Source organism: Rhododendron vialii, chromosome 4a (assembly GCF_030253575.1).
Source record: "Rhododendron vialii isolate Sample 1 chromosome 4a, ASM3025357v1".
Classification (NCBI taxonomy): domain Eukaryota; kingdom Viridiplantae; phylum Streptophyta; class Magnoliopsida; order Ericales; family Ericaceae; genus Rhododendron; species Rhododendron vialii.
Window position 1 is genome coordinate 14,409,051 of NC_080560.1, and position 26,429 is coordinate 14,435,479.

At 37.9% G+C, this 26,429-nt stretch overlaps 2 protein-coding genes across 7 annotated transcripts; both read left to right on the forward strand.

The window, feature by feature from the left end:
- Positions 1-1,564: 1,564 nt before the first annotated feature.
- LOC131322544 (U1 small nuclear ribonucleoprotein 70 kDa-like) lies at positions 1,565-18,379 on the forward strand. The gene is made up of 15 exons (XM_058353906.1): positions 1,565-2,874; positions 3,967-4,051; positions 4,585-4,641; positions 5,398-5,737; positions 7,735-7,791; positions 8,457-8,611; positions 11,021-11,147; positions 11,569-11,607; positions 11,703-11,756; positions 13,532-13,605; positions 13,684-13,846; positions 14,662-14,765; positions 15,475-15,525; positions 17,656-17,760; positions 18,286-18,379. The coding sequence occupies exons 9-14, from the start codon at positions 11,725-11,727 to the stop codon at positions 17,676-17,678; spliced, it is 447 nt and encodes a 148-aa protein (XP_058209889.1). The 5' UTR covers positions 1,565-2,874; positions 3,967-4,051; positions 4,585-4,641; positions 5,398-5,737; positions 7,735-7,791; positions 8,457-8,611; positions 11,021-11,147; positions 11,569-11,607; positions 11,703-11,724; the 3' UTR covers positions 17,679-17,760; positions 18,286-18,379.
- On the forward strand, positions 17,778-26,429 carry LOC131322543 (uncharacterized). 6 transcript variants are annotated; one of them, XR_009198878.1, is made up of 6 exons: positions 17,778-18,470; positions 18,613-18,725; positions 18,966-19,103; positions 19,291-19,413; positions 19,501-19,747; positions 22,947-23,085. XR_009198878.1 is itself a non-coding variant. In XM_058353904.1 (5 exons), the coding sequence occupies exons 1-5, from the start codon at positions 22,745-22,747 to the stop codon at positions 25,838-25,840; spliced, it is 1,035 nt and encodes a 344-aa protein (XP_058209887.1). In that variant the 5' UTR covers positions 21,198-22,744; the 3' UTR covers positions 25,841-26,429. The 6 variants fall into 6 exon arrangements, 2 of the variants coding, with proteins under 2 accessions (XP_058209887.1, XP_058209888.1); XR_009198875.1 differs by having other exon boundaries at positions 17,781-18,470; positions 18,660-18,725; XR_009198876.1 differs by lacking the exon at positions 22,947-23,085 and adding an exon at positions 21,197-22,527 and having other exon boundaries at positions 17,781-18,470; positions 18,660-18,725.

A 26,429-nucleotide genomic window follows, 5' to 3' on the forward strand; every position in this document is an offset into this window, starting at 1 on the left:
CACGGTAATAGAAAAAAGTAGTAATGGAAAAAAGTAGTAACTATTTAGGAATATAATTGTTGGTAGTTGGGTGAGTGCGACTTATTAGGGCGAGGTTATTTTTTTCTTGAGACGGTCAGGGATGTATAGGCCATGTTACGCATACTTTAACTAATTTCCTATCCCATCCGATCAAAGTCACATCTATGCTGTGACTAGAAAATTCATAGAAAATTATTTTCGTATGTCCTAACCCCAAGAATGAATCAACCCCTGATCAATTGTGTAGCTTGTAGGGAACAAACCCACCAATTAGTTGGACTAACCTTGTGGTTTAGGGGGCGAGGTTTATAGAGCTCTCTCACATGCTCCAACTTTGGCTGGCCCCTTTCAAACCTCCACCACTCTCATATGGCAAAGCACATATTCACCATCGGTCCGTCCTTAGAAACACATATATAGACAAGAGTATCATTAATTGTTATGCGATATAATTTAATTTATCTAAGTTATGAAAATGATCTCTAGCAATTCAATCATTCTATTGAAAGAACACAGCCTAATGCTGATAAAAAAAAAAATAATGCACAACCTAGCTTCAAACGGTGTTATATTTAATTGGCCTCTCAATTTTTCCATACCAAGCTCGCGGTGCATGCTTGATCAAGTCAAAAAGTTTTCTTCAACACTTAAACTTACATAATCTTGAAATTTGGATATTTGGAATCCAGAAGGTTGGTCTATATAAATCTCCTAATCAATTTATCAGAAAAAAAATGCATTCTTGACATCAAGTTGCCAGTTTCGTTAGATGATGGCGGTCACTCACTAAAATATTTCTTCCTTGTGGAAGAACTAAAATAATATTTCTTCTATTATGAAAAACTAACTATTCTCTATTAATGCATTAGGTCTGAGTTTTATTTCTTTTTCTTCTCTTTCAATTTATTTTCTTTTTAGAAGAAAATAAATTAATGCTGTGATAAAGAAATAAATAAGAAAAAAAATAAAAAAATCTGTTTATTGAATGTCATCAATACAAGGATTAGTACTAAGGCCCAGTTCTTACTATTTTTTTTTTAAATTTTTATTAGGTTCATGGTAAACTTTTTATAATTGGTCATTCGTCTCACGGAGGGGAGTTTAAAATTAAAAAAAATATGACCTAAGGAAAAAAAGGGGTTTCACTAAAGACAAAAAAATTTTCAACACAAATGTCTTTTTTTAATGTCATCCGATATGATTTTTTTTCAATTCCGGTCTACGTTTTTATTCTTATTTGATTCCTCTTGTCAAGAAGAATAATCAATTCCAAAAATTGCGACAATAAATTAATACAAATTTATTAAAACAAAAGAATACGCAAAATACACTAAAGCGAAATATTAGGAAGAAATCTGTTTTTGCTGCGGTTTAAAAATTTATCAAAAACTCATCTAAACACCGCATTAGCTATGAGCTTGAACTTGAATTATGCCCTATGCGATCCAGTTGTCAATTGTGTTAGATACCCCATATCGGAGCCCTAAACGGCTCTTAAATATCAGCCGTTGGATGTCAAGCAGTTTAGACTTCAATCAAATCAATTATAAGCGGGATCAATTAGCGTGTCATCGAAGAAAGCACAGGAGCGTCCTCTCTCTCTCTCTCTCTCTCTCTCTCTCTCTCTCTCTCTGTTTACAGAGAAAATAGGTAGTTTCCGGTTCAAATTCCTGGCATTCCTGTCACAGTATGAAAAGATGGGAACTCTTTCCCTCCTTTCGTTTTGTACCCAGATTCTTCCCCCCGTAATAGCACCGTCTTCAGTAGCAGTTGATTCAAGGGAAGCTCTTTCTAGAGCAGTAAGGGAAAGGTTTCTGTGGAATGGAGAGGTTTTGGTGGAGTTCCCTGTTTGAATCGAAATTTGGGGTGAAATTAGGGTTTTAAGTGTTTCAGTTCAGTCGATGAAATTAGGGTTTTGATGGTTGGTTTCCGTAGGCAACTGCGGCCTCGTGGGTTCTTGTCAGTTGTCATGACCGAGTGTCGTATTTCTACGGTGAAGTCCTGTTGACAAACCCATCTCTCTCTCTGTTTTTTTTTTGAAAGCAAAGGAGGGTTCGGCTCTTCTCTCTCTTATTGTTTACAGAGCATAGGTAGTTTTCGGTTCAAATTAGGGAAAGGTTTCTACGGAATTGAGAGGTTTGGTGGAGTCTTTGTTTGAATCGAAATTTGGGGGTGAAATTAGGGTTTTATGCATTTCGGTTCAGTCTAAGAAATTAGGGTTTTGATGGTTGGTTTCCGTCAATGATTAAATTATATACTCGGAGGCTGAAATTCGGAATGCCAAACGTTTAGCGGCACAACAAGGCAGCGGAGAAGGGTATTGATTACTCAGAAGATGAGGGAGAGGAATGATGGCGTAGGCAACTGCGGCCTTGTAGGTTCTTGTTACGCCGGAGTGTCGTATTTCGACGGTGAAGCTGGAAAGTCGAGTTTTTGGCCGAAATGGCCATAATTTGTAATCAAATTGGAGGAATACCCATCTAATGAAATGTTTTGTAAAAATAGGCCATCGCGCCTTTTCAAAACGCTTTATAGCGGTTAGGCCAACTCCTACGTGGCGAAGGAGTCCTAGTCAGATTGTTATAGCGCTTTTTAGGAAGCGTTATAGGCAGATTATTATAGCGCCTTTTTACAAAGGCGTTATAGGCAGCTTATAACTCCTTCCCAAAAGGAGCTATAGGTTTAAAATCCAGGTAAAATCCACACTTGAACATAAATCAAACCCTCTCCTTCTCCTCCTATCTGCTCGCCCTTCTCTCTCCACGTCGATCGCGACCTCTGAACCTGCGCGATCTCCTCCAGCCACGTTCCTCGTCTCCGTCGTCCTGCTCTCCACCCTCCGTTTCACTCACAGTAAGTCTCTCCCTTTCCATCTTCCTTGTCTCATGTATATGTGTATGTATATATATTTATATATATGTATGTATGTGTATATATATACTAGGGTTTTGGGTCGAATATCGGCATTTAAGAAAAAAAAATCATGGCTCGAAACACATTTTTTAAAGACACGATCGAATATATCAAGAGTATTGAGATGGTACATAACGCATTTTCGAGATTGGGTTATCAGGGTCAGAATTATAGCTCCTTTTGAAAAGGAGCTATTAGGGTTAAAATATAACAGATTGTGTGATTAGGGTCAGAATTATAGCTCCTTTTCAAAAGGAGCTATTAGGGTTAAAATATGTAAAAGACCCTATTAGGGATTAGGGTTTAGAAATATAGCTCCTTTTGAAAATGCGCTATTTGGGTTAGAACTATCACTCCTTTTCAAAAGGCGCTATTATGGCAAAAGGCGTGATTCCTACGTGGCAACCAAACCATGGCCACATGGCACCTAACCGCTATAACGCGTTTTGAAAAGGCGCGATGGCCTATTTTTACAAAACGTTTCAAAAGATGGGTATTTCTCCAATTTGATTACAAATTATGGCCATTTTGGCCAAAAACTCCAGGAAAGTCCTGTTGACAAACCCATCTCTCTCTCTCTCTCTCTCTCTCTCTCTCTCTATATATATATATATATATATATATATATATATATATATATATTGGTTGAGTTAATGGATTTGATTTCTAGGACTTTTTAGATTTGATAGTGTTGGTGTTAGTGTTAGTTACAACGTATATTGTATTGTATATACGGAAGTGTGTTTGATTGAGTGTTTTGTAGGCTAGCAGAATTCTTAATCCAGTTTCCTACTTTAGACATCATTATTTGAATAAAATTTAACAGCAAGACCCGCATTTAATCATTGTAAAAGATAGAAATTTCTATTTCTTTTGGAATAGAATCATCAATGATTTAAAGCGGATAGATAAAAATAAAATAAAAATTTCTTTTTTTCTTATGAGATGGATAAAAAAGACTGATCTAAGGGAAGATTTAAGTCCTTATTATTCTCTTCCAATTCTGATTTTTATAAATTCGATGAAAAATAGGATGTGGACAGTGATGGTGGACTTGTTAGCTACGGTGGAAGCTTATCCAAATTCAGATGTCAAGATCAGAAGCACTAGCTTGAAGGTAATTAAACTCTTTACGCCTTGAAACTTAACAAGAAAAATGGGTTCTTTACTTAATTGTGTATGGTCTGTTGCTCTGTTGCTCCTCAATTTAACATGATGAAGATTGTTGTCTTTGAATCTTTGTATTGAATATCATTTCTTGAATCTTACTTCACTACCCAAAATGCCCAAGAACTGAATTCCCTTGAATTGGAATTGAATTCTTTTTCCAATCAATTGGACCAAGCTATTCGTGGGCAAAAGGCTTGCTTCTATAATGGTTTGTGGCGTAAACTTGCAGGTTACAAAAGGCTTGCTTGTATAATGGTTTGTGCCTTTGTGGCTGTGGGAGCTTTGCATATGAATTGATAAATGGCTATTTGTGGTTTGAGATAGGCTACAATTCTCTACATTTTTTGTGCTTGATGTTTGTAATCGGACAGTTGTTATTGGCTATAGTATTGAACCCCTTCTTGTGACATTACAATTCTCTACATTTTTTTGTTTTAGTTGTTCTGTTTACTAGGCTCTTATTGAAATATGGTGTTGCAGGTAGCTCAAAAGATAGAATCCGAGGCAGAGTTTCAGAATGACTTTCTCAACCATCTGGTATACCTTTTTGACAGCCTTTGCATGAGTTTTGTATCTGTTTCTAGCTACATGTTATGGGTAGAATACCTAGATCAATGGCTTGGACAAGAGTAGACAATTATCACCTTTTGTCTGTCAATGACCTATTGTCACTACTAGATTGAGTCAATATAGACCTGTGAAGTGGGAAGTGGAAAACATTAGGGAAAGAAAAAGAAGGAAGAGTGATACCACTTGTAACTTGGTAATTGGCATTTAAATGTTATATAGTTCATGCTCTGGATCTTGTGATTCAGTTTCCATCTACAAATTGTAGAAGGAGGGCGATGAAGTTTTCACGCAGTTTACGTAATTCCTGTTAGCAGTTTAACATGCGTATACATTTCTCAAAGGTTGAGTATACAAAATCTGGAGGAGTTGTTTTGATTTATTTGCTTTGGTTTATCCTTTGCAACTTTGCTTGAAAATAGTTCCTAATTTCGTATCTTTGTTATTGCTAGGACAACGTAAGATTAGGGAGGAAGGTCCTTACCACATGATTTGTGATTTAAACGTGATACATTAGATAAGTTTATCTGTATGTACTTGAAGTGACTCAGTGGGTTTTTGTCGTTGTCAATTTGAGTGGAGGCAATCAACTACTCTATGTAATCCAATTTTTGCCTTTTCTTTTCTCAAATTCATTGGTAGTAATTTTAGTTTGTCGACATCTGCATTCGTGAATTCTTAGCTGCATAACATGTTAGCATATGTTGATTGTATGTTAATTTATAGGGAGGGAACAAACGATGACCTCGAGAACAACAAATAAAAGACACGCCAATTGATAGTGAAGAACATTTGCCTGGAAAATTGATCAAATCTGCAAGCAATCAAGAGACAGAGTTCTTTGTTTGATTTGGTTGGATTTGAGCTATTGTCACTCATTTTCTTACAGCCTATTGCTATTTTATCTTCTACTTTAGGTATGTAAAGTTGGAGACTTTTTTAGCCTTCCATATCAAGTTTTGGGTGTTCGATGTACTTGACATTTTTGGGTTTGAAGCTTGATGACATTCAATGGTGTTGGAACCACTTGCCTCCATCCTCTCCGCCTCTCATTTACCAATCCCAGGTACTAAATACGAAACACCATTTTCTAGCAAAATAGCTTGTGGCTTACTTCAGTTTGTTTTTTTTTTAATTGATATCAGAGCTTAAGTTTTAGTTGTGGTATTTCTCTTGGAGGTATTGTCTCCAATCTGGAATCAATATTGCTATTCTGTACCAAAGAACATACTATTGACATGTTTAAGCATCATACTAATTTACGACTAATAGTTACAGGGCCATGCATCACAAGGATAAAAGGATGCATCCTTGTTCTGATGCAAAAGTTGAGTATAACTAGGGACAACGTGGCCTAACAAAGTAGGCTACTTATTCCAGTGTCGGTGCCTTTGTTTTGAACAAGGACAATCACAATTAAGAGGCAGAAAGCAGTAGCTAGATGGATGACATATTTATAATTGCCCATATTAGGTTGTCAATGTACTGTTTGATATATTGTTTGTGTGGCAAGCTGGAGTTGCATTCCGAATTCTTTGGATTTCTTTTTTGGGTTATTATTTTTAGGATATCTGATTGATCTGTGATGAAATAATAAATTTAGTAGTGGTTTATATTTCACGGGAAAAATACATTTGGATCTCATGGGACAAAAATTGTTTTTTAATGGCCATGATTTGGAGCTTCTTTAATGCATTGTGGATGATAGTGAGTATTGGGATCGTCTATATCTAATAGTTGCTTCTGTGATTTAGTTTACAAAATCCCTTTGTTTTTGGCTATGCCTCACTGATACCTATAAAATCTCTATGATAAGGAAGCTCAAGGATTTTGAAAATATATATATCCCCTACATTTTTCAGCCATTCGATCTGTTTTGCTCCATGAGACACCGTTGGATCTAGAGCTTCATCCAAGGAAGCTCTGACTCTCTCTCCTTTATCTCTTTCTCAACGGTGGGATTGCCCGTAAACAACCCACCCACTTTAATCCTACGGTTAACCAATCTGACGGGTCTCTCTCTCTCTCTCAAAATTCGAACGCCCCTCTCTCTCTTTCTCTCAATTGCAGAAAACCCCTTTTAGTTTGGTCCCCCGCAACCTTTTGGTGAGCTGATTCATCATCTCACATATAAGTTTTTGATTTTATTGCCCCTTTTTTTTTTGTTTTGTGCAGCTTATTACACAACGATTGAAATTGTTTAATTTTCAGATCTGTTTTGGACTCATTTACAGTCATGGACAGCAGCGAGCACGCATTCCAACTATTTTCTATGAGGTTCTGATATTTAATTGAATACTGAGCAAAAAGAACTGATTTTGTTGTTGATTTTTAATGACTTGCTAGGATTGTGTGTTTAATGATTCAGTTTTAGGGCTTTTCAAATCTGAATATTACTTTTGAGTTTTGGTGCCGAGTTTCTCTGAATTTGAAGCATTTTGTTTCTCTGAATTTGAAGCATTTTGTAATGTAGAGTTTTTTGTGCCATGACCGTGAATGTAGGCCACTTCAAGAAAATTCATTAAGCTTGACAAATGAGATAGAGTAAAGTTTCCTCATAAAGTAGAAACAAAATCAATCGCTGCCTTCGCCGCCTTCTTCATCATCTTCTTCCATCCTTCAGGGATGTTCGGTAGGTGTCCGGGCCTCCTAAAAAATCCTTCCGACAACAATGCTGCTTGAACATTGTAAGACATGGAACCGTCTCGGTCTTGTGAACACTGATCATAAGGGGCAAAAACCGCCGGGATCCTCATTTTTTGTCCATAAGCTCTCTAATATTCTACTTATCTTTTGAAAGGAAGAAGAAATTTTAAATACCACTAATTAGTAAAACATTCTTAAGCTTTCAAAATGTGTCAATTTTTTTTGGTTCTATTATTTGTAAAGGTTGGACGACTACATTTCATTTGTTATTCATTTTATGTTTTTACCAAATCTTTTAGACCATTCGTTGATGGAGCAAAATTTGTTGCTCAATCTCTATTGTTGCTTCAAATATATCACTATGACATCGTGGTTTCAGTTTCAGTTTCAACGACAGTTTGACATTTTATTTTGCAGTTACCTGCGCTTTTGAAGACCGAAAAGCTTTGACAAAGGCACAAAGCTGTCATTATTGTAAGTGTTACATCTCTATGTAGTCTTCAAGGATTTGGAGGGTCTGATTGGGGTCCCTTGGCATATTTAGAATGCCTTTATTTTGGTTTGGTATTGCAATAATTGAACTTAATAAGCTACAATTTTGTTAAAATGGGAATATGGTGATTTTGAATAATGTAACTTTTGCTTTGATGTTGAAAATAGTGGCCTTCCTGGTACCCAAGATTCTTCATTGCATCAATACAATCTTTTCTTTAGCCCTTATAGGCTGCTCTGGACCTCTACAGACAAGGCTCATATAACTCTCTACTTAGCTCTGGATAACAGTCTCCCCATATATGTTTTTTGTTTTTTACTGCAATGGTATACAATTTGACCTCTTCATGAATACTACCATTGGGATTTTTGCATTTCTTTGTTCTTCCTTTTCTCCATGTATTTGTTACGGACTCTAGCTCACTACATGTTCGATGGAATGCCCCACTATATGTAGATGTCATTTTTACATATTGGTTGTTGCTTACAAAAAAAAATGTTTACAATGTTGGTCAAATTGATTGGTTGAACTAGAGTTGGGTAACTGATACTTTTTTCATTCTTTTCAATATGCTTCCTTAATATAGTTTCGTGCAAATTGCCTACTTTAGGATAAGCATTCCATTTATGGCTTTCATACCTTGCAGGTACATTGGTGATTGTATGGGTTAGGGTCAGGATTATAATCACCCCTCTAATGCTGAAACATAGATAGATGAGTTGAAATTCACCGTGCAATTGTTCTTGATGAGTGGATTATAATCACTCCTCTTCTGTCTTCTTCTTCGGTGAGAGCTGCCAGGTAACTACTCTCTCTCTCTCTCTCTCTTTTTGTGGGGTGCCTATTCACTAGAGTCCTTTCGGTTTATACTTCCTTTGTTTTTGTGCACTCCAACTGTTGGATGAAAGTTTTCCTAAGTGAAAGTTTTCCTCAGTAAGTTTTACTACAGTTATGTTTCCGTTCGCTTCAACATGAAACAAGAAAGTATGATTTTAGCTCACAAAAAGACATCTAGAACTTATAAACTTAAAGAGTGAGACTTTCAAGCAGAAGGGTCAAAACCAATAGGCATGTACCAGACACCTTATTGAAGTACACATGCTTTAGATTTGATTTTTAGCTACATAAGCTGCAACCAAAATGCTTTAGCTTTTCCTCTTTTCTGCGTTTCTAAAGAATTGAATCTCACACCCTCACTTCTTCCCTCTCGAGCAATCCCTCTCTAGAAATCAGGTAGACTAAGTTGGTTTTTTCTTGGTGCAAGGTAGCTTAAGGGGAAGAGGCATTTTGTGTGTGGACATGTATGTTCAACTTCTTATATTCTCATTGCTAACGGTAGCTCATTAGGTTGAATTCTATTTACGACAAGCCGCGAGCAATTTCTAAGGCTTAATGGCTTCATTAGAGATGCTGCGTAGATCTATGTTATGTATTTCTCATTCTTGGTATAACACGCCAAAGTAGTTTGAACGTGTTCAATTTATGTAGCAAATTAGTGGTGTTATATTGGTGTTTGATTTTGAGCTACTGTTTGGATTTGTGTCGAAGCTTAACATGATATAGTTACTGGGAATAGGGCTTTCAAGTGTTGGAATACTTGGAAATCATGTTTTAGTTGTCCCAAAGGCTAATACTAACTTTCAGACCTGCTTGAGCTGGCTGAAATTTCCAGCGGTGGTGCTAAGTTTTCCTTTCACTGTGACCTTTTTATTTAGTGGTTCAGTTAGAAGATCCTACGAACACAGAGGACAAGAAGGTTGATGTTTCTTCTGGGGTAGCCAAGCATAAGCAAGCTTCAAAATCTGAAGAAAAAGGTATTGAACTGTGATGTTGGGGCTAGGGCTGCAATCGAGCCGAGCCGAGCCGAGCCGAGCTTCATGGTGTTCAGGCTTGGCTCGTTAGAAATAAGGTCAGCTCGAGCTCGTTACGAGCTACACAATCTTGGCTCGAGCTTGACTCGAGAAGTAATTGAGTAGCTCGAGCTTGGCTCGCTCTAACTTGGTAGCAAAATCACGGGCAAGTGGCGTGTGAAGTTGTAGAGGATTTGGCTCTTGTTTTAAATGAAATCTGCTTTGTCATGTGGGAAAACCAAGCGATGTGGGACTAAAGAAACATGCCTTTGGCTCGTATTCCATTTGTTCGAATCCCACGTCGGAAGTTCAAGAACTCAGAAGGCATCTACCAGGTTTATAAAACCACCTTTGCACTCTTTGAAACCTTAGCCAGCCAACTTACTTAAGTGGTTAAATAAAATAAATTGGTTAATATATTATTACAAATTACAAATATAATATATACATATTTATATTGGCTCGCGAGCTGACTAGTGCTGAGCTTATCCTAGTTCGAGCTCGTTTATAAAACGAGCTGAAAAAATCAGCTCGAGCTCGTTCGTTTAACTCTTGAGTCGAGCTTGAACGAGCCATTAACGAGCTGAGCCGCGAGCGGCTCTGTTCGTTTGCAGCCCTAGTTGGGGCTAATATGTCCATATTTTTTGGGTATCATTCACTATTAAACAGTTGCGTTGTTTGTAAATGTAGTTGAATAATTGATGCCTTGTTCTCTTCACAATTCAAAAAGAATTTTTCAAAAAATTCCCCCTCCCTACTTCAAACATTTCTCCCTCTATCTCTCTCCACTTATTACCCCTACTATTTTTCAAAAAAAATTTCAAACTCCAATCCAGGCAAAGCATGAATTTGCAGAACGTAGGAAAGCCACAACAGCTTTAAGTGATACAGCTAATGGAGGAAGAGGTTCAGATAAGCAGAGATACCTAACTGTTCTGCTTTATGTTTCACGTAGGTAAGGTCAAAGATCTTGGAGTAGGGGAGGAAACATATTGATATAGTCATTTTTAATCTCTTTCTCTGTTTTAGCTTTAGGTTTAGTGATTTACTCTTTTATGATGCTCTTGGTTCTTAGAGTTGTCATTAACATGAATGTAGAATGAGTTGTTCATTTTAACAGTTTAAATGGATTTGGTTGCAAAATTGCAATCGAAGTTGATTGCTAGCTTATTGCTGAACGATTCTATGACACGTTTATCTTACTGTGGCATTATTAGTAGTTTTGTGAATCTCATATGATTTGTTTGGCCAATTTGGATGATTTTTTTGCCCCTTGATTGTTGGGGCGTTGTTCTTCCTTGATTGTCCAAAATTGTCATTTACCTATTGTTCATAGTGGGCTATGTGGCGGAAATATCAGGCCAGGTCTCCTTTCCTTTTCTTCCTTTGGTTAGAGGAAAACAAACACAGAGACAGACTCCTCTGATTTGGGCGTTTTGCTGAGCAGTGGGGCTGGAAACGGAACCCAGCAATCAAGAGGGAAATAGGTATATACACGAATCTATCCACAAATCTCGAATGGATTGGCATTTGGGTTTTTGCTTAGGTTTGGGTTCTTCAGGCTCCCTTACTTTTTAATTCGGTTTCGACACTGACCATCGCATGTTTTTCAATTTGGATTCGGTTTTGGGGTTCTTATTCAAACCGCTTTGTTGCTATGTGCGATCTGTGTGTGTTGGCTCATTTAGGGATAGTATTTTGAGTTTTTGCATGTTCGGTTTTGTGGCATTTTCATGGCTTCCTCCATCAGGCCTTCAAAGCTATTGATTTTATTTTATTTTTAGAGATTTTTAAGACTGATCTGGCCATGGGGCCTGATCAGAAACAATATTACTTTCCTTTTATTTGATTTTTAGAGATTTTTAATTATGTTTCTGTTGTATTTGGCTTTTGATTTTCTTCTGATAGGTTTTTTGGCTTTCGATTTTCTGGTTCCATTTTGTGAAGGTAAGGACCTCTTCGTTTTCCTTGTGATCTCTCCTTCTATTTGTGTGTGGCTTTTCTTAGAGAAAACTGATTATTGTACACATGTTTTTTTGTAGCCCTTATCTGCTGCTGTTGTTTATGATGGACGAATGCAACTCTGGGTGCTTCAGGTAATTGTAGTTTTCTATTTAGGTAGAGAAGTTTTTTCATAACCTATTGTTGTTTGCTCTCTTCTTTCTTTCCACATGCGGTTGGCAAAGGATCCACATTCCTCATGGGTTTGCACTGTGCATGCTTTGGTAGAAAAATACCACTTGATCTCTGTTATCTAAGATGTTGAGTTTTCTCTTTTGTCTTCTTTTGAGTTCCTGAAAATGATTCGGAAGTAATGTCCTTTTTTTGTCTTTTTTTGGGTGCTTCATCCTGCACGGCCAAGCTGAACATTTTAAGTTGAGAAGAGCAGTGATGCATTGTGCCTTTTGGCTTTATTTTGGAGCAACAAAAGGAGACTGACAACTTTGTCTTGCATTGGGTAAATCACATAGGGAGTATTAGCATCTCTTCTCTTTACTCAGGTTTTACATGCATTTCCTTCCTGCTACTAAAAGTTTACTTTGGCTTTAAAGGCTTTCAAAAATGTATCAGTGGTTGAGGAGATGTTCTGGTATTTTGTGTTTATTTTAGAGTCTTTCCCTTGAACTATATTATGATATAGAATCCCTAGTAAGGGAGTTTAGTATGTTCACCAACCGATAAATCGGCCACATACATCAGTTTTTTCTGCAACTCTGGCACTGGTGGTGATGCATCTTGCCTGCGGGAGGTGTATAATTTAAGGTGAGCATGGCTTATGGGGCATTGTGCCTGCGGGAGTTGTATAATTTAAGGTGTACATCAGTTGTGAGGAAAAATGACTATGAACAATACATTTTTTCACTTTTACCTACCCGTATTTTCCTCTCATACTACATAAGCCTCTCTACTTTACCTACCCATACTCATCAGATACCCCATCCCTCTCTCTCTCTCTCTCTCTCTCTCTCTCTCTCTCTCTCTCTCACAACGGCCGCCACCACCACCTCAATCCTCAATTCCCCACCACCATCAATGGTAGACCTAGAGTTTTACTTTGATATAACAGAATAACCCAATCTAATAAAACCCAATCTTTGTACAGAGACATTTATTTTGTTGATCTACTAAAATCACAACCCACAAATCTAATATAACCCAATCTAAAACCAACTGTGGTTTGTGGGTCTGATTTGATACTGTCGCAGAACGACAGGAATGATATTACTGCGGTTTCGTTTCATCGATCTGGTTCGACAACCGTGGTTTCATCGATCTTTCTCCGTCGTTCAACCAAAACAAAGATCACCGTTGGGCAGATCTTGTCCGCCGGTGGCTATGGCAGCAACTGCTGCTTCCCGTGGATCTGCCCCATCGCATCCCATCGAGAGGAGCCGTCGCTTGGAGATGATGCCGGCGAACGGTAGCCCGCCACACTTATGGGCGACGTGGAGGCGCTGAAGAAGTGGGGTGAGACCCAAGTCGGATACAGTGCCGTCATGGTCCTGGCGGAGGAGGAAGTTGGAGTTTTACTAGTCATAGGGAGAGAGAGAGGAGGAGAGAGAAACAATAGTATTTTAGTTAATGGCTATGAACAGTAGCTCGGTAAAGATGCCAAGAAAAAATACCAAAGCTATTTTACCTAGCTCTTTACCTATTCTGCTGTACCATGGATTTCTCACTTTGCATAGGTAAAGTAGCTAAGATTGGGTGTTTAGCTAATCTGATGTACATGCTCTTAGGATTCTATTATTGCTTGCCTTGTTTGAAGGAAATGTCTCTCAGCAAGTAAAAGAGCATCTCAATCTGATACTTGCTGGAAATTTAATATATCTCTTTGGTTGTGACTCCTATCTTATCTGTCGAGTAACAGGTTCCACTGGTTACAGATAAAGAGACAAATAAACCTAGAGGTTATGCATTCATTTAATACAAGGGTTATGAAAGGTTTATGGTGGTTTGTTCATCTTTAGATACTGTCGTTATTGTGTTGTGTTTGATTGATTGTTCATGTATGTCATTCAGCTGCATATAAACAAGCTGATGGGAAGAAGCTTTATAACCGAAGAGTGCTTGTTGATGTTGAACGTGGTAGAACTGTTCCAAACTGGTGGCCTCGTAGACTTGGCAGTGGACTTGGGACAACTAGGATTGGAGGGAAAGACCTCAATCAAAAGCATTCTTGGAGGTAATTTGCTGGGTTTCTTTACCTTCTTATTTGCATTGCAGTGTCGTTTGGGGAATTATTTGTAGGTATAGGCTTGTAGCTGGTTGGCTGTGTAGCTTCATAGATTAGTTTCTTTACATCTATTTTAATGTGGTTGCGTTGGATGTCATAAATAGAAGCATATCTAACCATCAGATAACATATGACTGGTTTTACTTCCTTAATAAATTTCGTGCATTGGTCATCATTCAGTTTTGTGAAACCTCCTTTTGAGTATAGTGCATTGGATGTTAACATGGTAACCTGCGTTATTTTAATTTGTTTCTAGTTTTTTTCCCCGTTTTCCCAATAATAGCTCTGTCATCTGTGACTTTTGTCTGATACGTTAATAGATATTGTTTCTGTTTCCAATCATTTAATGTTCAGAGAGATGAAACAATCTGGAGGACCATCACGGTCAGAGGAGCCGAGGTTATGAGATGAGCGGCAGGGATGCTGGTCTGTTGATACTTCTGTGCTTACATATTCTTGTTTGAGTGGTTTAGACTTTATTCGGGAGAGAAATGGTAATTCTACAAGATTGAGCCATGCAAAGATTGGGTCCTTTAATTTTTGGAAAACTTGGGTAGTGTACTGTCCACTATAGAACATCATATTAAAATGCATGATGGTAATAATAGTTTAATGGGAGATGGTTAACATATTGGAACAGTTCATATCCATGCTTCAAATCAATGTGTCTTGGAAGGATAAGGATTTCCAACAAAAATCTTCTTGCTACCTTGGATCTGCATATTAGTATTTGAGATGATTACTGATGAATAAAACTCTTACAGGGAGAGGGAAAGTTCTCATGAAAGGGGAAGAGAGCGAGAGTGGGAGAAATCTTGTGAGCGTTCTCATGACAGACCAAGGGATCGTGATCAGGTGCAAGAAAAAGGTAATTTACCAGAATGCTTTTGTCCAGTTTGACATACTTAATTATATATAGATGATATACTCAACTCAATCAATTTTGTTGTTTCAGCTTGGTGCTAATGCTATATTTGGCAGTGTCTCTATATCCATTTTACTTGTTTGATTTGCAACTTTCTTTTTTCTTTTTTTCTTTTGGTTGATTTTGTATACTGCTTTGATTGTGCATATTTTTGGGTGGTTTGTTTCTAACATTTGGAAGAAAAATGAGTTTGTGGTTGTATGCATGTGAATTTTTCGTGCGATAGATTACCATTGTGACCATAACCTATATTATGATTTCAGAAATATTCAAAATCGTTCTCTTCAACGGGCATGACAGACATGCCTTGCACGTCGCAATTCACCTAGTGAATTAGTAAAGACACATATATGGTTGTTTAATGGGTTGAGTGGGCATTACTGATTGGTTGCTGTTGCAAGTTTTATTGTTCAAGAAAATGCTTGTGGTTACAGTAATTTGGAGTACCTGAATCTTGAGGTTTATTTTTTGATTCCAAAAAGGAGATGACTTTCTAAAATGGACTACGAATTTGGTCCAATGAAATGAGTATATGTTACTGCTGCGATGGATTTTGATTGAATTTGTGATTGGAATTGGAAGTTATAGATCAATTACGTTTGGTTTGATTGACGAAATATGGAATTGCGACACATCCCATTGAGACCTGCAGGAAACAAGCAAACAAACTGTACCAATAATGCAAACTTGATCTATGCAACAGGTACATGAAGGAACTTCTTTAACTTCATGTTGGTTTATTCTGCCAATCGTTTGTTGTGGTTCCAATTTCCCATTTAAAGAATGGAGTGTATCATTTCATGCTTTCCTTCTAGAGCATAAACTAAACAAACAGGCTCATAATTCATGCATGCGCGTAACCCCCCGAACTATGCTCTTGCGTTAAAAAATTCGAAATGTTAACATAATTTCTTTAGTTTGCGTGTATCCTCATCACTTGAAAACAACCAATGGGCACGACTTATTGTTCGGAGCACGTAGACAGGCCCCTAGTAGTGCATAATGGGTTTCAATTGGTTTAAATGCCTTCTGAATTCTTGATTTTAATTGATTTTAAAGTGGTTATTCTACCTTTCAAGTTGCATTGCTTTTTGTTGACATGTATGTTTATCGAGTCCTCTGGAAAATAGTTTTTTTGGGGGTAACCTAACCGCAAACAAACCAAAACTCTGGGCATAGCCCTACAAAACCAAAGCAACAAGAAGCAAAGAAGCATACAAGCATGCAGCTTTAGATAAACACCATGGGAACCAAGTCCTAGTACTTCGTCTCCACTTTATGGTACTTAATAGTTTTCCTTTTTGGTTTCCCTAGATGTTATGAATAAAAGAGGACCTGAGTTGTCTGGACAAATACCAGTTACCACAACCAAAATTTGTTCACGTCTTTTCGTTCATGTCTTTGATGCTTAATTTTGCAGGGTTAAAATCATGTTCTGCGAACTGACCCGTTTATTGGTGGTGCAACTCGTTGCAGCCATAACAGAGTCAAGGTCCTTGGCCTGATTCGTAGAGATTTCCGCCTCACCCCTGTATTTCATACACCCACATGCATATATGAATCCGCCTATCCGTTAACTTATGGATGTGTTATTTATTTATTTATTATTATTTTTTTGGAGTTTTAACGAATCCCTATACACATTTAGTCTCCTATGTTTTTGGGCTGTTTTTTTTTTTATTATGGTTTTGTTTGAATTTTTTTTTGGGCTCTGATTTTCTGTCTATTGGGATTTATTCCTCTGTCTTATATTGGATTTTTTTTGGCCTGTTTAGTACTTTTTTTTTAATTGGAGGCCTGTTTAGTATTGGGTCTCGCCTTGTGATACTGACATACTGTTGCGGTGACAGCTATATGATTCTTGATTATTTTCTGGTTTCTTACTTTGTTTTTGTGGGGCTGTTTTGTTGTGTTCGGTAGGTGGAGCTCTAGCTATAGGTAGGGCATTTTTAAGTCTCTGAGGGAAGGGAGTTCTTCTTTGTAATCATCACTTTCCCTATGGTTGTGCTCCAACAGGAATTTGAGTTTGTTTGCATCTTGGATCAGTTAGTGATTCTCAAATTTCATTTATAGCTGTACATTTGGATTCTTCACATTTGAGTGAGATAGATATGCTTGCAATCAGATTCATTTCACTTCCATTTTGGTTTCCATTGCATTGCTTAAAGTGATCCCACTCTACCATAATGGCAAGCCTAAAAATTTATTTCTCAAAGTATTCAATGACTTTGATGGTTAAGCTTGCGTTGGAATTTAGCATTTAAGTTAACCGTCAATTTGATGGCAGCCCTACCTGAAACTCTTGGTGCTGATTCCGATTCTCCAGACTATTCCCCCCGCCCCCCAGTTTGGGTCCTTGGGAAGATTACTTCAGATATCAAAATAATTTATGAGGTTTTTCAATTATCTTGAATGGTTGTATTCACATTTGATCTTGTGAAACTGTCCTCACTTGACTCTTTCGTTCTAACTTCTACCATTGGGGCTTTAACTCATTGCATTATGATGCTGATATGATAGGATGTCATTCCTTTGATGAATAATTGGAGTACTACAGAGATGTGCTCATAGGAAATTGTTAAGGTGATAAAGTTATTTCCACCAATCTAGGCCTTATGGTCTTTTAATTCTCATATGCACACTTGTTGGAAGCTGAATGAGTTTAAGTTGCAAGCAATGTATCTGGTTTCACTATTTTGTTATGTTGTGCTTCTTTCATTTGAATATCTTTGATCTAGGTATGGCTCAGTAAAAATATTTTTGAGGTACAATATTTTTTCCCCTGCGATCTGTATGTGCATGTAAATTCTTGATGTATCTATGCATGTGTTAGGTGCTCTACTGCAATTGATATGATTGATTTGGCTTGGGACTTGGGATTGCTTGAGGACCCATGTAGATGTGAGCCTCAACCTTTCTGTCATGCACTCACATGCACGTATGAATACCTTTAGCCTTTTATTTACAGATGTTTTGCTGTTTTATTTTATTTTATTTTTTATTGTTTTTAATGAACAAGTATATACATTTGTTGATACTCCTTTTTAGCGGTTGTTCGTTGATTTTTTTCTTTTTTTGGTTGGCTCTGATTTTCTATTGGGTTATATTGCTCCAATTTTGGCATGATTCTTTGTGAAGTTTACATATAAGATGGATTTTGGAGGTGTCCCTGGGTCACAAGGGTGGTCATAGGTAGGGCATTTGGTAACACAGTGACTAAGCGAAGTTTTCTTTAATTGAAGCAAATCAAAGATTGCTCAAAGCAAACCAGTGCTCTAAAACTCATGCTTTTAAAACTTGAGTCTTAACATTGGAACCATCACCTTTGATAGTGCTTATACTTTTTCTTTTTCTTTTGTAGAGTCTTTTCTTCTTCTTTTTTCCAATTTCTTGATTTTTAGCTCAATCTTTACTGCTTGGGGGATTCAAATTGACAAAAAATGACTTGTCCCATGAAATTCAGCTCTGGGATATGTAGTTTTGAGGTAGGAAAAAGGGTATTTGTCCTTGGTCATGTATTCTTTTGTAGGCTTTTCCTGGACAAGCAGCTCCTAGCACAACAGTTTCTGTGCCACATCATCTGACATCCGGCCATGGGTGCGAGCCCGACGTGGACAATCCACAGATCCTCACAGAATAGCCTAAAGGGTGAGTTGATTTGAGTTTTATACGAAAATTCTCAGAGAGAAATTTAATTAATGATACTTGTTGAATGATGAATGTGATGGTGGTCTATCTGACTGAAATCTGGCCTCTCTTGGTTTTTTCTCTGCATTATGCTGTTTCTCAGGGTAAACCTCACTACTTTGCATTTACAGCTTTGCTTCTCTTTTATAGTTGCGTAGAGAAAGAATAGCAGAAAGGATGAGGGCTATGCAAGAAGTTATTCCGAGCTGCAACAAGGTCTGCGTTACTCTCTAATTGTTGCTAAGCTTCTCAATTTTAAACATTTCATTTGATGTATGGCTATGTTCTGTGGTCATGCATTGCCTCAATCTGCTGAATTCTCTTAAAGATCAGAAATAGCCTTCGGCATCATATTTTCTTGTTTCTGGTTTCACATGGCTCTTCCATTTATAGTCTTGTATCTCCCATATAGCGGATTTAATGGACATACCTTTTTACTTCTCTTTTGTATTGCAGATACTCTTAAAAGTATTGGATATGGTGCCTTCATATTTTGGTATTCGGCTGGCTGCCCTTGGTTCACGAAAAGAACTTGTAAACCTAGTGAACTGGTTGAGCTCTAATTTGACTACTTACAAAGATGTTTTCTTTGAGGTAATGATAAAGATTCCACAACCTCCTCTTCTCACTTCCACCACAGCCCCACACTGGGAGTTATGAGCAGAGTGAACTCCAGCTTGTCGCACATTATGAGCCGTCATTCTTTATGACCTTTATTATGCTTCTTAAAATTTGAAGGGGAAATAGTAAAATTTGCTAATATCAATGCTTCTGCTACCAGGAGTGCCTCAAATTCTTGAAGGAGATTCAATTTGGCATATCTCAGGATGTTTCTGTTGACCATTTTAACCTTTCTGGTGGTCTTCCGAATGTTTATTTGGAGACGAGTCCTACATTCTTGAAGGTTTTGCCTTTACCAATTGGTTGTTTTCATTAGTCATGTAGTTTTATATCTTGATTCATGGAGACTTATGGTCTATATGTTTTGCAGGTTCTTCAAGCTCGTATGGGCTTGATTATCTCTAGCCAGCTTTCTGAAGAAGTGGGGAAGTTGACATTTATGAATGCTAATTCAAGAATGAAGAGTAGTGGGGCTACTGATTCATCACCTTCTGATGGATACACGACGACATTGAGGCAGAATCCAACTCTTATTTCCATCAAATGTTTTCTGCTCAGTTAACCGTTGACACGATGATTCAAATGCTTGCTCGGTTCAAGGAATCTCCTGAGAATAGGTGCCTTGTTTACTTCTCTCTAGGACCATCGCTTTTGCCATATTTTCGTGCGCATTAACATAGTAATTTTGCTAGTTTCTATCAAATATAACAGAACTATGGTTGTCACATTCTTTTGTACTATAACATCCAAAGCATATAGAATTAGAGTTTTGTATTAGTTGGATGTTTTTTTGAATCCATCTAAGCAATTCCTCAAGCCTACTTTTTTATGGCACTGTTGTACTTTCGAACACGTAGAGCATGTCTTAGTTCTCAAATGGTCTTGGTGGCATTGCATCTCATTTATCAACCATCTTATTTGGAAATCAACCTTTTCAATATTATTATCAAAAGTTTTTGTAAAGCTAGGACTGATCACAAATGAAGAAAAATGCTGAGGTAACCTTTTTTATTGCTGCATTTTAGGTAATACTGATTAACTTTTAAAAGCTTAGAGGTTGTATGGGACATTTATTTCCGCTGTTCAAAAAAAACAAATGGGACATTTATTTCCAAGGGGAGAATTAAAGCACTGATACTGTATGATACTTAATTCTCGTTTTTGCTGCTATGAGGAATTATGGGCATCTTTTGGTGAGGATTTCCAAACTCCAAAGCACCCTTACTAATCTATACTTGATGTGACTTTGGTGAAGTTTTGAAAACTTGGTTAGATTAATTTATCTTCTTGGTCATCCGATTTTACGGTAATAGTTTTGATGAGAGGAAAAATGGCTTGGGACATTCATTTCTAAGGGAAGGATCAAAGCATCGATGTGATATGATAGTTAATCCTTTTCGCTGCTAAATTCAAGGAATAACGTAGATCTCCTATTTTCTTGTTGAAGTATACATATTTACTTTGGAAAGAATACCAACACAGATCTTTAGAGAAACAGACAGCCTGCACAGATGGAATTTGGACCCGTTTTGGTTCCCCACAAAGATGATCGGAGCCGCTCATTTTGTTCAAAACATCTTGTTTGGGGTCCTCATAAAAGATCAGCTCATTTGGATATCGATAAGGGGGTTTACAAAACAATCAACTTTGCTTCAAAAAACAGGCTATTTTCTGAAGCAAAGTTGGGTGTTTCGTAAACCCCCTTACCGATGTTTAAATGAGCTGATTTTTACAAAACAATCAACTTTGCTTCAAAAAACAGGCTATTTTCTGAAGCAAAGTTGGGTGTTTCGTAAACCCCCTTACCGATGTTTAAATGAGCTGATTTTTCACGAGCACCTTAAACAAGATGTTTAGAACAAAATGAGCGGCTGGGATCCAAAACGGGTTCAAATTCCATATGTGCGGGCTGTCTGTTTCTAAAAATCTGTGCGTATAGCAGCTCTCAGTTTACTTTGGGAGCCTTCTTGGTAAGTTATTGATGCCATGTAATCATTTTGATGCTTTATGTTCAGATTTTATTGAGAGGTTTTTTTTAGAGGTGTTGATTGTGTATGAATTGATAGGGAGCAATCAATCTTTGAATGCATGATTGAAGGATACAAATTAAAATTGCCGCAGTTCTCTTTGGTGAAGTTTCACGGTTAACAAACGTATTTTGCAGATTTTTTTTTTTTTTTTTTTGACTTTGTTAAATGTTAAGGGATTTGTTGCTATTGAATTCCCATATGTTTTAGCTTGATTTCTCTAATAATTTCCTTATCTTTGCTATTTTCTAATTCTTACTCCCTTTTAGTTTGGAATGCTCTAGTATAGATAAAGTAATTTCAGTATTGTTGTTTGGCCATCCTTGGTGGATCATTGCAGTATGATGTAGGCAACAATTCCAGGGGAAAGGGACCAGCCCCTAGTCATGAGGGTACCCCTAGAAGTTGTAGTTGCTGCTCATTATATTTGGCTTATTGTTCTTGACCACTTTCTGCTGGCATTTTCGGACATTTTTAATAGGCTCATTCTTTCCTTGGTCTCCAATCCTTTTTGGTTTTATTTGGAGGTTTGTGCATCTCCTTGTGATGCCGGACGCGCAGCGTGCTTAAACCCACAAGGGGAGACAAAATAAATGAAAACCCTAGTTCTTTATTCAATCTTTAATTGCAATATCAGAAGTACCTAATGAAGACAATAAGCCCAATATTTTTAGGCTAACACAATGTTTCCAAAATAGATATAAAAAAACAGATTACTGAATAACGTAATTTAAACAGAATAAATAGTCTTTTGCAACATTCGTCTTTTTTCTTGTAACGTATTCTTTGTCGTGTAATTTGGTTTCATTCGTTTATTGACCAAGTTAATCACTGTTGTAGCAGTAAACCCCAACTAGTACAACATCATCTTCGTATCATCTATTTGACAAGATTCTAGTTATTTTTACTTTTTACCTGTATGCACGCAAAAAATCAGTTTCTTGCTTATATATTGATTAAAGTTACTGTATGCCTCTTGGTTCTTCAGCCCTTGTAAAATTATTGGTTTACTGGACATATAGGGCCATAGGCTCTGTGATTTCTTTTCTTTGTCCCTTCTCTTAGCCCTTTCTTTTGCTGTCCAGAGAAATTATGTTGGCCTCCTTTCCGTTTCTCATTGTTGATCCCTCAAAATGTTACAGGCAAGTTTCATCCTCTTGGAAATTGAAAGTAAGGCCAGACAAAATTGTGAACCCTTTGGCTTAACGGTCCCAGTTCACAATGCATTGTCGGATGCGGATTTACTTTCAGCACCCACAAGAACTGCAAAGTTCTTAAGAGAATTATTTAAAGAGTAAAATGGTGAGGAATAATCGGAGATAGAAACCAAGGCGTTCACTTCTAGGTTTTAGGCATTCCCAGTAGAAAAATGTGATTTACCAGTGACATCTGCATTTGAGCTTCAAGTTGGAAATTTGTATTTTCATTAGCTGCCAACGTCCTGTGTTGCTTGGACAATGGTGACATTCGTATTTGTAATTTGCACCTGCACTTGTTAGCAACTAAATTCTTTTGATTGTCAATTTTACAGTCCCTTCTCTAAGTCCATCTAATTAGCTGTAACATGCTGTTTTTGATACATATGTTATGCTCATGGCATTGTATTGTCATATTTCTGGGTCTTTCATCAAGCATCAGCTTGTAACTTATCTCACACTTGGTATTGCCCTACGAGGTGTTTTGGGTACATTGCGTAAACCTCCAGATTCCAAAGTTTGTATTAGATTCTAATATTTTGTTCCACGATTTTGTTGTTATTTGATGTGTTGTATGGTCTCTCTGCAAACAGATGTTCGTTTTTGGGACAAAGGCTCTGGAACAGTTTGTGGACCGTTTGATTGAGTGGCCCTCGAACTACATTCACATCTTACAAATGTCTCATCTGCGTAGTTCTCATTCTGAGCTTGTTGCATTCATTGAGCGGGCACCTGAAAGGATTTCATCGGGCCATTCAGAATCAGATGGAGGACATAATGCTTCAATGGATCTGCAACATGGTTCTATCCAAGCTAATGCACCAAATATGGAGGTTTACAATTGTTTTTGGTTCTCGACTCCACTCTTGCATATAAAATCGCTGCCAAACATTTCGTTAATGAAAAGTTTCATGATATGGTGGCATAAAATCGCTGTATATTGTCTGATTTTTATGCCTAAAGCATTGTCTTTAGAAGTTCCTGCGTCTGATATTTCTGTCGAGGTCAAGCAATTGTTAGATTTGACATTTAAGGTTTTGCAGTTGTCAAACCGTGGAGACGTGATTGATAAAGTTATGAGTATGATTGTCTCAGCGGCATCTTCTTGTGCAACTCATAGCTGTTATTGTCCAGCTATCAGTCAGAAACAATCTTTGGTGGGGAAATCTAGAAATTATGGACAGTCGGATTTTTATTATACTGAGGCTAGAAATGAGCTTTTTGATATGTACAACAGCCTTCATCATGAATCAGGGAAACTTTCTCTGAATCTGTGGGAGACAGCATGCTTTTTGAATATGAGGCTGATAGGGCTTCTGGAATTTTTGGGCATCCTCAGCTTTCAAAGGTGGTTTTAATTCCCTATTCCTTTCTGTATTCTTTAGCAGATTTGGCACATGTTAAATAACTGGAAATGACATTCTCTCTTTCTCTCTCCCATTATGTATGTATTTAAAAAGTAGATACACACTTGAATTGGGTTATTACTGATTTTGTATCTTGCTTCTCAGAATAAGAGTGTCGTTCAGTGGTTGAGTGCTGCTCTTTTGTTGTGCTCTGGCAGCGAGAGCTGCTTCCACTTCGTTAATAGTAGGGGCATGGAGCAGCTTAGATATATTATTATCCATGATGTGCAGAATTCTCATGCCATTACGTTGATGGTACTTGGAGTTGTGGAGCAGGCTACTAGGCACTCAATTGGTTGTGAAGGATTCCTTGGGTGGTGGCCTCGTGAAGATGAAAGCATTCCTTCGGGGACCAGTGTAGATTATAATGAGTTGTTCAAGCTGCTATTGCAGAAACAGCCCCATGATGTTGCTTCTCTTGCAACTCATATACTTCATCGCTTGCGTTTTTTGGAGGTTGCTTCCAGATGTGAGGTACATGCTTGGCCTTGACAGTGCACTTTTTTTTTTTTTCTGGTCCTCCCCCTTGGGGGGGAGCGGGGACGGGCTATTAGGTGTATGAAATTTGCATCTCTTTACAGTGCCATAGTTGTCTTGTTTTGGCAGTCTTCACAGTATTATCTGCACTTGCAAGTCTTCCAACATCTGGAAGGGTTACTAATGCCACTGTAGACAAGCTTACCAGTGCTAGGTTCCAGCTCAAAACCCTCATGGATAGTTGAAACCCTTTTGTTCTGTCTTTTTTAATGCTTAAGGCAGCGTATAACTCTCTTGTGGATGTTATTGCAAATGATCATATCATTCTCCAATTGTTGTTTCTTAGTTGATTTTAGTCGAGAAGTATTGCTGCAGAAAATGATAATTTCACGTGCTCCACTTGAAGATCCTTCCCCACTAGCCTGCACTTGCAGATTGTTGCTTCTTGGTGAAACAGAAGGAGTGTTGTCATACAAATCAACTTGTAGCTTTATTACTTCATCAAATTGTTGGTTTTCTAATTGGAATATCGACTCACACTTGTTATTCCTTCTGAAGGTGTGTTTTTGCCTAGAAAGTTGCTATAGGAGTGGTATTAACTCGTATTGTACTTCTTTCTCAAGCAATAAAGTGTATTAGCTCATTTTCAATGCTGAAAGTGGTTACCATCTCTTTCTGTTGCGTCTAATGTTAGCTCATTTGCTATGCTGACAATCATAAATTCTTTTATTTCTTTCTTTCCTACTCCCTTTTCCTTTTGTATCTTAATTCTCTATTCTGTATATCTTTACTTTGTTCTGAATTGGTTTTTACAGCTTTGTTTTCTTGAGCTATTAAAAATTCTCTCAGAAATTTGCATAGAGTTGTTGCAAGGCACGTGTCCTAGGTGAGAAACTTGTTTGTCATATGAGATGATGATTGGCAATAGTTGTTAAATGCGTGCGCTTAGACCTGAGGCCAAATGAAGGCTAAAGTTGTGCACCTCACTTGAGCCTCATTTGACTAGATGCGCTTCTCTTAAGTAACGCCACCTCGCCTTGCGTTTAGTCCTCAACAGACCAGTAGCGCCTCGGTGCGCCTACCGTCTTTGATAACTATGGATTGGACATTGTCCTTGTTTAATATACCATTCAGGATAGATCTTTCGATATGAGAAAGTTGTGTATGAGAGAGAGATTTGTCAGGCTTCCAAAATTGTCTATCAATAAAGTCTCTGCTGAAGGGGTTTATTCTTCGTTGAAGGGTCCTTGTATGATATTTTTGTTTGTTTCCAGAGTTCAAACCATGTCATAGAGGGTCTGTGAGAAGGGTGGAGGGAGGTTGATACCCAAGGGGTCAACTGACCTCACTCAGTCGCTCACATTGAATGTTGCCTGATCGCTCACATGTGATTCCGATGGTTTTGGCTCAGACATTGATTGGTTTGGACAAGGAGCCTACCTGTAGGCTTCTCACTCAGCTTTCCTTTTTTGGGTTTTTCTCTCATTCTCATTTTACCTCAACACTCGGCTTGGCTTTTTATAGTTTTGTTATTATTTGTTTCCTCTCTTTTGTAGATTTGGCTTTGTGACAAGGTGAATGTGCTGACTGCACTAAGCAACTGAACATACGAGACTAGACTGTTATCCCGTTGATGCTTTGAGTTTGCGGACAGGCGCATCTCTGAATGGGTTAGTTTCTTCAAGCGTTTGAGGGCTGTGACCATTTCTTGGAGGTGCCCTTGGCTAGACCTTCCGCCGATGACGGTGCATTTCATGGGGCCTCAGTGGGTCGCTCTTGTTGGTTTGGAGGCCTTTTCCTTCTACATCCCTTACCTAATCCAACGCCAGCTCGGTTTGAGGCAAGAGGTGCCTGTGGAGGTTTTGGTGGATGTTGTCTGGCCTCTCTTTCACCCTTCTGCTCTTTACTACTACCAGGAGTTTGGGGGGACTCGCGAGGTCACTGACACAAGCCCCTATCCATCTGTGTTGGCACGTGGAAGCTACCTGAAGTGGCTTAGGACGGACATTGTTGCAAGGGCAAGGGCTTGAAGGAACTGACTCACCCCTGCTACTTTGATCATGGAATAAATTGTGGACTCGTTTTACTTTATTATGTTGCACTTTTATTTTCAAGAAGTATGCTCAGCCTTATGTAGTAGAAGTAGTAATTTATATAAAAGTGAGTTATGAAGGGTTTCTCCCTTCTTGATTC

What these genes read in the sequence shown, in the direction of transcription:
- LOC131322544 (XM_058353906.1), top strand. Translation starts at nt 11,725, where the DNA reads ATGATGGACGAATGCAACTCTGGGTGCTTCAG. An exon ending in AATCAAAAGCATTCTTGGAG is followed by an intron (nt 13,847 to 14,661) that starts GTAATTTGCTGG and finishes AAACTCTTACAG; the next exon opens with GGAGAGGGAAAGTTCTCATG. An exon ending in AAACTTGATCTATGCAACAG is followed by an intron (nt 15,526 to 17,655) that starts GTACATGAAGGA and finishes TGCATGTGTTAG; the next exon opens with GTGCTCTACTGCAATTGATA.
- LOC131322543 (XM_058353904.1), top strand. Translation starts at nt 22,745, where the DNA reads ATGCTCATGGCATTGTATTGTCATATTTCTGGGTCTTTCATCAAGCAT. An exon ending in GTAAACCTCCAGATTCCAAA is followed by an intron (nt 22,871 to 22,946) that starts GTTTGTATTAGA and finishes CTCTGCAAACAG; the next exon opens with ATGTTCGTTTTTGGGACAAA. An exon ending in CTAATGCACCAAATATGGAG is followed by an intron (nt 23,187 to 23,396) that starts GTTTACAATTGT and finishes AAGGTTTTGCAG; the next exon opens with TTGTCAAACCGTGGAGACGT.